Genomic DNA, 14,744 nt, shown 5'->3' on the forward strand with positions numbered 1-14,744 from the left:
TCCCCTATAACATGGATATCAAATTCTACATGTACCCTAGTAGGTAACTGGGGATTTACAAGGCAGGGGGAGACCTCCACCCCACCCAGGCCCCCTACCAAATCCCTCCTTCCCACATTTCCTTAAGCTTCATCTATTTCAGGTGGCTCCCAGTTCCCAGTTCCCAAGCCAAACAAAGCCTGCTCTGCCAGCGTCTCTGCCAAGGACGTTTTTTCTCTCCACTAGCCCTGCCTGCGATCCGCTGCTCAGTACCCAGGTGACCCACAGCCTCGGATTCTAAGAACACCCTCATCCAAGAAGTCCATGGAGAAGTAGGGCTTGTGGCTGTGTCAGGGGCACAGGTTTGGATGGAAAAGATCTGAGTTGCAGTTCATGTTAGCGGTTGTGTGACCTTGAGCAAATACAGAAACTTCTTGAGCCTCAGCTACGAAACCAGCAAGATGAGGATGATAATGTGACCCTGTTGAGCTGGGAGGGCAAGGGGTGATGTTTGTAAAGGGCTGGACACAGAACAAGTGCCTGAAACGGCATCCACTCTGCTTCCCTCTCCCTCCTCTGTTCCACCTTTAAACTCTTCCTACAGACCCCAGAATGTTGATTTTGATTTTCCTTGTCTCTTTCACTGGACTGTGAGAGGCAGCAGGGCAGAGAGACTGTTCACCACTGTCTCCTTAGCACCTGCCAGCTCAGGTGCATGATGGATGGATGGATAGATGGATGGGGGGATATGGGTGAGGAATGAGTGAGTGACAAGAGAATTATAAGATCAGCTTATCTGGTAGGTGGAAACATCAAGGCTTGGAGAGTAAAGAGACTGAATAATACAGGAAAGCAAAGCGGGTTGTAAAATGGTACATACAGGATAATTCCCTTTTCTATTCAATAGTCTGGAAGGCTGGACACCAAAATATTCAGTGATCCGGGTGGTGGGAGGATGGTAATTTTTATCACCATGCTTTTGTTTTTTGGTGACGGAGGCCAGGTGTATTTGTGTAATTTTTTTTAAGTATGAAAAATAGAATAAAATGAGACAGAAAACAAAACCAGTGTCTACATGAAGAGATCTTAACACTCCCCTTGGTACATCTTGCACACAGCGCTGAAAGGGAATTTGGAAGATCAGCGGCTGGGGGTGCACTTGCTGGCCACCTCTGGTCTTATGAGTGCGGCCTGCACCCCTCCCTGGGACCCCATCTTATCAGAAGAATGCTTTGGAACATTCTTCACGACAGTCCACATCTCATGAGATCTTCACAAGAAAATGCCTTCGTCATCGGTAAAACTAAATGTGATTTCAGTTATATATCTTCATGATGCTTTCCCAAATAAGGGAAAAAAACCTGACTTTATCGGGTGCCCCTCGCCTATTTTCAGCTCTAGGTGGCTACCCACAGCTTGTGGGGGGTCTTGTGTTTTAGGATGGAGGTCCCAGGAGGGTGGACCTAAATGTCTTGCATGTTGAGACACCATAATAAATATTCGCTGCGTTGGATCAGACGTCAATAATCTGTTTTGTTCCTGTGAACATTATTATTGGAATTCCCAGGTGACAGTAGTGGTAAAGAATCCCCCTGCCAATGCAGGAGACGCAGGAGACGTAAGAGACATGGGTTCGATCTCTAGGTTGGGAAGATCCTCTGGAGGAGGTAATGGCAACCTGCTCTATTATTCTTGCTTGGACAATCCTATGGACAGAGTAGCCTAGCGGGCTACAGTCCATGGGGTGGCAAAGAGTTGGACACGACTGAAGTGACTTCAGCACGTACGCATGAACATTATTATTAGACTTTCACATTACCTAATATCCTCTGCAGAGAAAGACCCATTTCTCAGCACATTAATCCAACATAACTGGACAAAGGTAACATGATTCTGTCCAGTTCACAAACAAACCCCACCACCTGTTCATTGTCTGCGCAAAGCCGAGGGAGGGGAAATTGTCCTACTTGCCTCACTATTGTAGTGTCTCCTGGATACCTAATGCTGGGAAAAAATGAATTCTTAGGTTCTTCTCACTCAGAGATTTTAGATGTAGAGCTTTGTTCAGCATTCATAAAATATCACTTATCCCAGATGCGTTATTTACAATTGGGTTTATTTTCCATTCCAGCCTTCATGAATGATGTGCAGACACTACAGGTGTCTTCTGTAGGCAGGCCGTTCGGGGTCAGAGAGATGTTGCAGGGAATGAAACTACTCCCAGAGCCTTGTCTTGGGACATGGTGTTTGACAGCAGCAGAGCCGGACCCGTGCTACACTGGGACAGGGAGCCATTCGCCCACTCAAAGGGGAGCCCTGCTCTGACATCACTACAGGAAGTGTTAGCCGCCTAGTCGTGTCCGACTCTTTGCAAACCTGCGGGCTGTAGCCTGCTAGGCTCCTCTGTCCATGGGATTCTCCAGGCAAGAATACTGGAGTGGGTTGCCATTCCCTTCTCCAGGGGATCATCCCGACTCAGGGATCAAACCTGGGTCTCCTGCATTGCAGGCAGATTCCTTAAGGTCTGAGCTGTCTAAGCCACTAGGGAAGCTACATTTTTGCTACAGGAAAGAAGCTACCAATTCAAGTAAGTGTATTTTTAGTTTTCAACTCAAGCTGAAAAATCAAAGACACCTGGGTCCTTGGCCCTTCCTTGCTGCTGCAGATAAATAACCTGGTGAGCAGTATGACTTCTTGTTTTGCCACGTGCCTGGCTATTGAACCGGGATCACGGTGCTGGTTGAGAGGCTGAGGCCTTGATCGCTCACTGCGGTGCGTGCAGGGCGGGAGGCTGACAGCTGGAGGGCCCCAGGCGGGAGGGCCTCCTTGCACACACCGCCTCTCCTGCAAGGGGTGTGCAAGGAGGGTCTGCATTTTTACCTTCTACCACACACTGGAGAAGGTCGGGGACATTCAGAGGGCCCCCATTTGGGAAACCAGGAATGGAGGTGAAGACACTGTCAACTCAGGCCACCTCAATCTCAGCTTCAGCCCCAACCCCCTGGGGACAAACACCTCCCACACTCCTTCTCTATCAGAGTAGCCTGAACCTCACCAGGGCGACTTATCCATGGACTTCCGTTCATTTACAGATGACCAGCAAAGGCTTACATGTTGGACTTCCTTGGTGGTCCAGTGGTTAAGAATCCACCTGTCATATATTCAGAGAAAAACATGGCCCAAAAAGATCCATGCACCCCAATGTTCACTGCAGCGCTGTTTACAATACCCAAGACATGGAAGCAACCTAAATGTCCATCAACAGAGGAATGGATAAAGAAGATGTGGTACATGTACACAATGGAATATTACTCGGCCATCAAAAAGAATGAAATAAGGCCATTTGCAGCAACATGAATGGACCTAGAGAATGTCAAAATGAGTGAAGTAAGCCAGACAGCAAAGGAGAAATATCACATGACATCCCTTATATGTGGAATCTAAAAAGAAATGATATAAATAAACTTACTTACAAAACAGACTCATAGACTTAGGAAACGAACTCATGGTTGCTGGGGGCGGGGGGTGGGAAGGCATAGTTAGGAACTTTGGGAATGTCCTGTACACACTGCTTGCTATATTTAAAATTGATAACAACAAAGACCTACTTTAGAGCACAGGGAATTCTGCTCAGTGTTATGTGCCAGCCTGGATGGGAGTGGGGTTTGGGGGCAAATGGATACATATGTATGGCTGAACCCCTTTGCTGCACTGTTAATCAGCTGTACCCCAGTACAAAATATTCTTAGTGTTAAAAAATAATAATTAAAAAAAAAAAAAAGAATCTGTCTGCCAATTCAGGGGACACAGGTTCCATCCCTGGTTGGGGAAGATTCCACAAGCCCGTGCGCCCCAACTACTGAGCCCATGCTCTGCAACAAGAGAAGCCACCACACTAAGAAGCCCACGCGTCACAACTAGAGAAAGCCCATGTGCATCAACGAAGACCCAGAGCAGCCATAAGTAAATAAACAAAAAGTGTTAGAAGCGCTTACATGCCCAATGCTGTGCTTCTCCCACTTTTCTTTAGCTTCAGAACTGCTCACACTCTCTGCACCAGCCATACCAGCCTCTCAAATTGTCCTCCCTCAAGCTACAGGGCCTTTGCACAAGCTGTTTCCTCAGACTGGTGCTCTCTTCCCTGAAGATCTAACTCAGCTCAAGCATCCTCTTCTGAGGCAAACCTTCCTGACCCCTGTGTCGGTCCCCCCATCATGCCCATCTAAGTACTCATGGCAACACGTGTCTCCTGCCTGGCACTTGTCACAGCTGTGCCCGTGATGGCTGGTTAATCTCTCCGTCAACTGCTGCTGCCTGCTATGAGCTGAGCATTTGTATGTGATTTTTTCATTAGTGTCTGTCTCTCCCCAGATCACAAGAAGAGCTGGGAATGGTGCTGTCTTTGGTCATCCCTAGAGCCTGGCTCTTGGAGTAGGGCTCCATAAATATTTGTTAAATGACTGAATCCTTGTCGATGCACCTACCCAGCTTCCCTGGTGGCTCAGACAGGAAAGAATCTGCCTGAAATGCAGCAGTCCCAGGTTCGATCCCTGGGTCGGGAAGATCCCCTGGAGAAGGAAATGGCAATTCACTCCAGTATTCTTGCCTGGAGAATCCCATCGATGGAGGAGCCTGACAGGCTACGGTCCATGGGGGGTCACAAAGAGTTGGACACGACTGAGCAACTAACACACACACACACACACACACACACACGCACACACCAGTCTTAATGCCCCTTGGGTGCATGCATGCTAAGCCACTTCAGTCATGTCCAACTCTTTGCATCCCTATGGACTGTAACCTGCTAGGCTCCTCTGTCCATGGATTCTCCAGGCAAGAATACTGGAATAGGCTGTCATGTCCTCCTTTCAGGGATCTTCCCGACGCAGGGATGGAACCCGCTCCTCTTACCTCTCCGGCACTGGTAGGCAGGTACAGTACCACGAGCACCGCCTGGGAAACCCCTTAGTGCCCCAGAGACAGCAGGAATTTGTATAGCCAAGCGAAACATACCGAGATCCGTTAATGAGGGACCCAGTGTGGGTGCACTGACCACTGCAGGTTCTGGTGGTGAACTGGGCTCAAGCGCCACTTTGGGGGGAAAAGAAAAGCCGTGGGGCTGAACTCCTGCCGTGGGGCTGTTTGAGTGCCTTTGTGCTTCACCCCGCGTAGGTAGTGGTGCTTTGATTTTATAACTGTTGCTTCTGTTAGAGCAACACCCTTATAACTGGCATTTCTTGCACAAAACTTTGCAGTTTTGAGTGGAAAACCCGACAGCATTATCCCCACTGTTTTTGAAGTTTCTTAGGGATGCGACCGTCATAGAAAAGAGAACATCTCAGATGAAAAGACGGGAGAGATGCAGACAACTCCATCACCCAGAGCCCAGCTTACTTCATTCGCCCTTTTGAGGCTGTGGGGATGCGCGGGCCACCACACCTCCTCCTCAGGGCAACGCAGAGCTCAAGCCAAACAGCTTAGATCCTCAGACCCCAGCCCCAGATGCTACCTGAGCACCTCCAGCTACATCCCCTTGGAGCTGACGGCGGAGCTGTCACCCTCCTTGGCGGACATACGCTCAGGTTGTCAAGGAGACCAGCCACATCCCGGATGGCACGCACCCAGGGCTGGAAGTCAGGCTTCCAACGGAGGAGAAAACAACCCATTCCCCTAGTCGGGCCTCAAAGATACGGCAGGTTCAAGTGTCATAGCTGGTGAGAAAGCTTGAAGCAGGAGGTGAGACACTCTGACTCTGGGTTGGGGCAGTGGTCGGGGAGGCGGGTGGCACTCACCCAGTCTTTTTCTGAAAGACAGTCAGGCTACTCGCCTTGCAAAGGGCTAGAAGGTGGGCTGTGGAGGGAGGTGGGCAGGAGTGGTTTTCTTTTCACAGCCTGTTTCCATGGTGCCTGACAACCCTGGGCAATCCACAGCTGGGAGTCTTGGACAGCCCGGGGGGGCAGGGGGTGCAGGCGGTGCAGGCAGGGCCTTATCTCACTCTGGGCCACCCTCCCTGGCCCATCCTCCAGGCCCGCCTGGGCCCCACGAGTGACAGAGGTCACAGGCAGGCGGGGCCTCCATTTTGCATCCCCAGGGAAAGGAGATGAGTGGCACAGCAGACAAAGGGCAGAGGAGGGCGAGGGCAAGGGCAAGCTGAGGGCCAAGGTCAGCAGCTCTTACCTCCCCCCTACTTCCACCCCCTTGCCCCTGCCCTTCAGGAGAGTTTCCCTGAAGACCTGGCAGGGCAGTCTGCCCAGAAGACCTTCTCACTTAGGAACGCGTTCCTTCCCTCCTCTCAGCCCGGACTGCCCGGCCCAGATAACCAGATAAGGGCCTCTTTGGTTTCCAGTGTGTTTACACAGGCTGTGGCCCCACATCTCGGAAAGGCTCAACCACATCCAGGCAAGTTAGGACGCCTCCATGTGGGGCGAGGAGGGCGGATGCCTTACCTGCTCCTGGGAATTCATCACACGCAACTTCATCTGCTTCAGGTACGTGGAGGTGAGGGGCATGTTGTAATCGATGATTCCGGAGACCAGAGGAGACGGAGGCTCGTTTTCTGATGGAGAGAAGAAAAGGAAGCCCCTTTCAGCCTGTGCGGTGGGCTGCCAGCAGCCTGGCACCCACGTGGGGCACCCAACACGGGCCCGGGGAGGAGGCCAGGCGGGCAGGTGGTCTCTGACTCATGGAGCGCCCACCGTATCCAGCCCGTGGATGTGAACTGCACGGTGCTGAGACCGTGTTTAGTAAGAGAGTTCACCGTTGAAAACCCGGGATTTCTGGCTGCTTTGAAAAATGGAAGGTCTGGCCGCACAGGGCCCTCACTCACACGGCAAACACCCACTGCAGCTGAGCGTCTCCTTTTAGACAGAGCTCGAGGGTCTGTTTTGCTGCAGTGTGCACCCACGCCTATTGCCCCGCGCACTTGCGCTCAATGATTATGCTTGCCAGGCCCCTGAAGTCAAATATGTAAGTTTCCTACGCAGGTCTAAGCCCACTCACATGCCACACTGCCCCACGCTGACCCTCACCCCCCACAGCATCCTCTCTAAAGCTGCCAGGGACCACCTGGCTCACAGGTCTGGGCCAGGCCTCCAGTCCACCCAAATTCTAGTTCCTCTTTAATCACACGGAGAGGAGCATTGTTCCTCCCTTTTATTGCTTTCTTGTCCTGAAGATCAAAGTAACGCATATTCCTTTTGTAGAGCATTTGCAAAGTGTGGAAAGATGTAAAGAAAAAAAAAAAAAGTCCATAATTGCACCAAGCAGCTTGGCATATGCTTCTGTTTATTTTTTCCTCTGTGATTTCTTTTTTACATACTTGATATCATAATGCATACCGAGAATAACAGTCTGCTTTGAAACCTTTTCTTTTTGCTTAACATTTTGTCATAGGCATTTCCCCTACCATCAAAAATCTCATTTTGCTTTGCAAATATAATTTTTATATCCCTGTATTGTTTTATCATATGTTCCGTAAGTTACTCCCTTACGACTGGCTACTTAGGCTATTTGCTATCCGGGGCTACTTATAAACGCTGCTGGGAACATCTCTATATGTGAATACTGGTCTGTATTTGCAATCAATTCCTTTTTAGACCAAATTCCAAAACATGGAATTCATGGGTCAAATGGTAGCAACATTTAACAACTTTTTTTGTTTTTCCTTGACCTCACCTAGAGGCATGTGGGATCTTAGTTAGAACAAGTTAGTTATAGAACAAGGATCGAACCCACATCTCCTGCACTGCAAGACAGAGTCTTAACCACTGGCAAGACCCTACTCAATGACTCTTTAAAACGTCTGGTCACGCTGTCTTCTGCGAAGGCTGCTGCAGTGGACCCAGCCTGACACTGTGCTGTGCATCTCAGGTGTCACTGTGGATGCCGTTTAGGAGCGACTGCAACGGCGCAGGAGTAAGTCAACAAGATGGGAAGCACGATTCAAGGGAAGCCCATCGCCACTCTTTCCATTCCAGCCTCCCCTTCAGATGTCTCCTGCTGTGACCAAGCTGGAAACCCTGAAGCCACCTGCTGGGACCCGTCACACAAAGCAGGGCCTCATTTCGTCATTTAGTCACTTGACCTGGCTTCACCCTCTGTCCGGCGAGTCTTCATGGTTACCTGTTTTCTGGCTGCCTCCTCCCCCAGCCTCCAAGGGCGCCGGGCCTTCGACCCACGTCCTCCTTGGCGCCTAGTTCTATCTGTGGGCTGGGGTTGGAGTGGCGTGAGAAGTAGGGGCGACTTTCCGAGGAGCTGAAGCCTGCCTGCCGCCACTGGCACCACGCCCAGGAAGACGCGCTGGAGGGAAGCCGGTGACCGGTGAGCTGGAGGAAGGCAGGGATCTGCTGAAGCTGCCACTCAGAGCCGCAGCCCAGGCCAGCTGGCCCCCACAACCTTGAAAACACTGCTGAGTGAAAGAAGCCAGACGCCATGGGACAAACACTGGGTGATTCCATGTGGATGGGACGGCTGGAACAGGCATGTTCACATAGACATAAAGCAGAAGAGGGGCTACCGGGGCCAGGGCATCTGGGGATGGGAAGTTACTGCTTCACGGGGCTGCAGGTTCCGTTTGGCAGGACAAAAAGTTTTGGAAAATAGACGGTGGTGATGACTGCTGGGCAGTGAGTATAACTATTAACGCCACTGAGTTGTACACTTAAAATTTATTAAAATGGCAAGTTTTGCGTTATATTCTACCACAATAAAGAAAAATGGCTCCCGCAAACAAAAGGGCAAAACTAGCCAGGGGGCACCGGGGCAGTTCCTACTTGGCGAGGATAGAACAGCCCCGCACAGAACAGGGTCCACACGTCTTGAGGCAGTGCCCCTCTGGTGACTGTACAGCTTGAATAACATTTTCTATCCAGTTTCATAAAAATGCAGAGCTTCATTTTGCTTTTTTTAAAGAAAAAAAAAAAAAACGTGGCCGCGCTGTGCGGCTTGTGGAGGGAGTTTAGTTCCCAGACCAGGGATCGAACCCAGTCCCCTGCAGTGGAAGTGCTGATTCCTAACTGCTGGACCACCAAAGGAATCCCTTGTTGAGTTTTTGAAAGCCATGTTGTCACATGCAGAAATGTTCGTTCTTCTAGGACTCACTAACAGGGAGTCTCAGGAACCGGCTTGAAAAATGGGCCCAACCTTTTCTTCTATTAAGGGAGCCCCTCCTGGTTCTGTGGCAGAGGGCTTCATACAGAGCACAGACGCCCAGTGCCGTGAGGAAACTAGAATTCATTTTTGTGACTGTGGATCCCCTTCTTGCCGCCCCACCATCTACCCGGACCTGACCACTTCAACCCAGGGGTGGGGCACGCTGGGACCTGCTCACCGCCCCACCCCACCCGCACAACTGCACGAGGCTGGACGCACTGTGTGAGGCAGACCCTGCAGCTACACTGAGACGATGTCAGGCGAAAGAGCCATGGTTCCTGTTTTGGAGTGAGGGTCTTCAGACGGAGAATGCGGCCGTTTGCATTTTGTTTCCTCAGAGACAAGGCTGTCTGCTGAGAAGTTGCTGGACAATGTGGTATATAAGAAGGGCATCCCGCCCTAAGGGTCCCAGGTCAGAGCCTCAGATGAAGACTTCATCAGGTGATGTGGCGACGCTCTATGTTTCGTTGTCCTCGGAGGGCAGACACTGTGTTCCTTTACCAATGGTCACCCGTGTCCTGCCTGAAATGCCATGAATCCTTACAAAGAGGTAATTAAGGAAAAAAAAAGCAAACAGGGCCTTCCTTGGCGGTCCAGTGGTTAAGAGTCTGCACTTCTACTGCAGCGGGTGAGGGTTCCATTCCTGGTCTGGGAACTAAGATCCTTTGTGCCTGGTGGCACGGTCAGAAGAAAAGTAATATTGAAAATATAAAAACAAATAAATAAAAAGAAAAATTTTAAAGCCAAGGTTCAGCTTAGTTTAGGGTGGGGGGAAAACCCACAATGGCTGGGAAGGCGCTCTTGGGAAGTGGGAGAAGGGGTCTCCCTTGGCCTGTTCCCTCCGCAGCATGTCAACAGATCAGAAACTGCTTCCGGTGCCCAGAGGTGAGCCAGGAGAGCTCAGGAAGAGGAGGTTGGATGCCCTCGTTGGGGGGCGGGGAGCAGGACACCCTGGGCACACACATATCCATCAGATATCCATGTGCCGTGAAATGCTTGCGTCTGCAGTTCCAGAAGTGAGGGCTGTGTCAGGGAGGAGGACCTTGGCAGGCGGGAGACATTCCTGGGGAGGGAATGCGCCAGGGAGCTGGCTGTGGGAGGTCAGGGCTTGGGCCACACCACAGCCAAGAGACAGGCGGGCAGGTTTTTGGCAGCGAGGGAGCTGCATGGTTCTGGGGCTGATAAGCACCACACACATAGACTCATAGGAAGGAGCTAAGGAATAGGGCCAGTGGGGGTTCCCTGGAGTCATGTGCTCATGTGGGGAGGTGAGGGATGAGCGAAGGTGAACCCATGAACGAGGAAGAAGCAGCTTCCCCGGGTTCTGCTGGACAGGCCAGGTCCCTGCCATGGTCAACAAACACAGGGGCCATGCCCAAGCCACTGCAAGGAACCTGAGACCACTGGTGAGTTCAGAGCTAGTAAGGGTCACAGAGCCTTAGGTGGCTGGTGAGAGAGGCAGAGGAATCACCTGAAGAAATGTTTCGACACCTTTTTGCCAAGGAAACCTGAAATCAGCCCCAGGACTAGACCTAGCTTTACAGGCCATTGAAAAGAGCCCATGATGCAGAGGCTCTCCCCAGGCCAAGCCGAGCACTGACCACAGCCGGGCCCCAGTGACATCTGCCAATCAACGCAACTGAGGAGGTGGCCCAGATCCTCCAGGTGGAGCACAGGGTGGCAAATTCCCTTGAGTTTCCACCCACGGGAATGGAAGAACTCTTCAGTCCAGACACCGTAGCTTCTGGGTGCCAGGGAAAGAGCTCTCAGGGTCAGGGCTGAGGGGGTGAAGGATGTGTGTGCAATAACGGCCTGGCGCAGAGGAAATGTGGGACCGGCCAACCTGCCACAGGGTTCAGATTTGGAACTAGAGATCCCAGGCCTGGGGCTGGCTTAGAAGGTGATGAAAAAAAAAAAACAAACCTCTCTTCCAGGGAAGCGAATCAATAGGTCAGCAAGTCTTCAAGGAGCACCGAAGGGTGTGCACTCATGGTGGGGATGGTGGGGCGAGGGCACAGAGCCGGCCCCTGGGCCCAGCAGGGCAGGACTGATGGCCAGTCCATTAGCACTCCAAGGAGGAAGAGCTCCAGGGCCGCTGGCGTAGGTCCAGGCAGCTTTGTGGAGGGGGTATTTCAACAGGACTTCTGTTCAGTCACTCGGATGACGGCTACTGAGGCCTGCCAGGGCTCCACGCCGAGCCTCCTGCATGAGGCTCCCAAGGACTCCATGAGATGGGTGCTCGTGTTAATACCCCCCAGTCTACAGATGAGGCAACCTCCCCAGGTTACACAGGGAGTGAGTGTGAGAGGCGAGAGAGGGCAGGCCAGCGCAGGACAGGCTGCAGGGGCAGAGGAACGAGCCAGGATGGGGTCACGTGGGGCAGAACAGGAAGGGGGGCCCTCTGGAGGGGCCAGGCAGGGAGGGGTTGAAAACCACTGCAGGGACGCCACCACCTGAGTGGATGGCTGTGGCTGAGGAGGGACCCTTTGGGAGATAACCGACGCTGCCCACTGCTAACTCCTCGTATGCAGCCACGCAAATAGCATTTTGTCACGTCAAAGAAAAGTGAGATGTGCCCTCTCCCGAAGCCCCTCTCTGCAGCAGCCCAGGGCTGGGATCAGGGCACACCCAGCTCTCATCTCTGCCTCCTCTCCGCCCAGATTTGCTCAGGGGCCGGTGGAGCTGGGAGGCCCTGGAATTTCCCATCCTCGGACTTCCTGATCCTCGCAGCCTCCTTTGTTTGTGCTCCTGGCGCTGGGGGAGGGCATGGGACTGTCCAGCAACCCCCTCCACCGCCCCGTCACCTCTGCCCCCTTCTCGTCCCCGCCCGGGACAAACCACCACCGAGCAGGGGAGGCTGCTCTGCTTCCTTTCTTTCTTTCTAACACGAGGCCAGGAAGCAAGGCGTCCTCCCAGCCGCCCCTTGGGAAGTCTCCATGCTGTTCCATGTCCTGCTCCCGCCCCACCTTCCTGGGACAGGAACCTGGGGCCTGCCTCTGGGGCCAGGCGCAGGCTCTGATTTCCCAGAGGAGAAAGAGGAGGGAAGGCTGGCAGAGCAGAGCAGAGCAGGGGTGCCTGTGAAAGAGCAGTCGGTGCAGCTGACCACATCCAGAGAGGCCAGCCTGGTGGGCGGAGAGAGCGTCTCCACGCTCTCAGCTGGGGCAGGAGACGGGAGGACTGGCCAGCTGACCACAGGGGTCCAGGCACGAATGCCTCTGACCATTGAGCAGACAGCGGAGCCTTTCAGCCTCTAAGGCTCTCCACTAGCAGCCTCCAGAAACCCTTCGGCCCAGCAGCCAGGCTGTGGGTGCGTGCCTGGGTGGGTGATTGTGTGTCTCTTTGTGGGACACCTGGAAGCTGGCAGCCTTGTATTTGGCTGGGACAACACTGGGTGGAGTGGGGGACGAGCCGATGTTTCCCAGGCACCCTAGTGCCAAGCGCCCTGCAGAACGGGCTCCTTTAATTCAACTTCATCCTCCTGAAAACCCCAAGAGAGAAGTGTTGCTCCCATTTGTTGATGGGAAGGTAAGTTCTCCTGCCTTCAGGGGGACCTTGGACAAGTGCTATCACCACGCCACCTCTCTGTGCCTCCTCTCCTCAGCTGTGAACCAGGACAGACACCTCCCAGGATCGCAGCAGCTGTTATGAGCAGCTGATGTTCAGAGAGGTTCTCGAAACCTGCTGGGGGACACACAGCAGGGAGCAGGGCAGCACACCCAGGCCTGCCTGACCCCAAGACCTTCTGAGACACTGAGGCCACGCCGCCTCCGGCTCCCTTGAGGTCTCCTCCTCTCCCTGAGTGGGCAGCCCCACTCCTGGGGACAGGGAAGCAGTGTTTGGGCTGAGGACAGGAGAAGATGGGTGTGGCGCAGGCCTACTCCGCCTGCCCTCTTCCTGCTGGAGCCCCTGGACAGGGAGGCTCCGGCACAGAACTCACGAAGCTGGACACGAGGACCGTCCTCCACACCAGCGGGGAGAAGTCAGCAGAACAGACGGAGCCTGCAGACACCCCAGAGCAGCCCACAAGCACAGCCACTCCGGGCCTGCCTCTGTTCCCCCAGGTTCTGTGTCTGACTTCGCCAGTCGCTATGGAAACGAAAAGGACAACACAGGAGGGGACAGGCGGATGGGTGGACAGGGACGATGCAGCTACCACCAGGACCTGCGCCCCTGGGACGCGGACCTGGGCAGGGTGGGGAGGACTGCAGGGAATGTCTCCTAGCCCAGTGGCAGGTGCCAAGGGGGCTGTCTTAGCAGAGGGGTTGCGGCTGCTGAGCTGGGGCCAGGCCATGTGGGGCGGAGGGGGCCTCCCTCAGGCCTCGGGCGTTATCACATTAACTGCCACAGCCTCGGTTCCCTCGTACACGGTTTAACTCTCAAATTTCATCAGGACCCTGCCCCTCTCTCCCGCTACCAGAGGTGCTGTTATTAACTCCATTTCACACATGAGGAAACTCAGGCTCAGAGAGGTGAAGTCACTTGTTCAGGACACACGGTTACCGAGCGGCAGAGCTCGGACTCGAATGCACTCAGTGGGGCCGTGGCGCGCCTGGCTCTTAAACCAGGAACCCAGCACTTACGAGGGATGAACTACATTAACTCCTGTCCCTCATACATCAGCGGCTATCCGATGAACTCAGTGAAGTGGCTGTGGCCTAATGGCCCCCAAGGACAGGAAAGCCTCTGGGTTTGTGAAGTGGCTGCTGTCCAAAGTCGCATCAGGGACCGACTGCCAGCCAGGAAAAAGACTCTGATGCTGGGAAAGATCGAAGGCAAGAGGAGAAGGGGACGACAGAGGATGAGATGGTTGGATGGCATCATCGACTCAATGGACATGAGTTTGACCAAATTCTGGGAGATAGTGAAGGACAGCAAAGCCTGGCGTGCTGCAGTCCATGGGGTCGCAAAGAGTTAGACATAACTGAGCGACTGAACTACCAGCCAAGAGGAAAAGCCCACTGGCGTCTGTTCCATTGCCCTGCTGTCACTGGGCGGTGCTGTTGGTTTTCACCACATTTGGAGGATGTCACCGGGACACCACCTGAGGAAGTGGCTCACCCTTCTGTTCCCATCCTCAGGCAAACATCCCAATAGCCACCGACCTCAGCACTCTTTGCAGGCCTGATGCCTAGAAGCCCTGATAAGTCGCCCATCTGGGCACCATTTCTCAGGCTTGAGTTACAGTCACACCAGCCAAACATAATGGCCCTTCTTGCTGTGTCAAAGCCACCTTCGAACAGATGGCCCAGACTTAATGGAGGGAGGCCTCTAGGACGTTCAGGTTGAAGCTTTGGGGGGACTGAGGTGGGGGTCCTTGCAGGGAAGAGCTGGAGAGCGTGGATGTCTGTGTAAGGGACCAGCTTGGACTGATCACACACACTCTGGGCATTTTCTCTTTTTTCCCTATTTTTTGGCTTCACTGTGTGGCATGCAGGATCTTAGTTCCCTGACTAGGGATTGAACTTGTGCCCCATGAAGTGCAAGTGCGGCGTCTTACCACGGGACCATCAGAAAAGTCCCTCTGGGCATTTTCAATTCTACCAATCCCCACAGATGTCCTGGGTGTGCACTGGGGATAGAGGGCAGGGGACAAACACTTAGGGAGGCCTACT

At 53.2% G+C, this 14,744-nt stretch overlaps 1 protein-coding gene across 6 annotated transcripts in view; it reads right to left on the reverse strand.

Annotated features, from left to right (window-relative positions):
- The window catches only part of NOL4L (nucleolar protein 4 like), a 129,573-nt gene that overhangs the window by 57,263 nt on the left and 57,566 nt on the right, over positions 1 to 14,744 (reverse strand). For all 6 annotated transcript variants that reach the window (XM_043883586.1, XM_043883584.1, XM_043883585.1 and 3 more), the window contains exon 4: positions 6,429 to 6,538. In XM_043883586.1, the coding sequence (XP_043739521.1) occupies positions 6,429 to 6,538 (110 nt within the window). The remainder of the gene's footprint in view (positions 1 to 6,428; positions 6,539 to 14,744) is intronic.

Source organism: Cervus elaphus, chromosome 23, assembly GCF_910594005.1.
Source record: "Cervus elaphus chromosome 23, mCerEla1.1, whole genome shotgun sequence".
In the NCBI taxonomy this organism is placed as follows: Eukaryota; Metazoa; Chordata; class Mammalia; order Artiodactyla; family Cervidae; genus Cervus; species Cervus elaphus.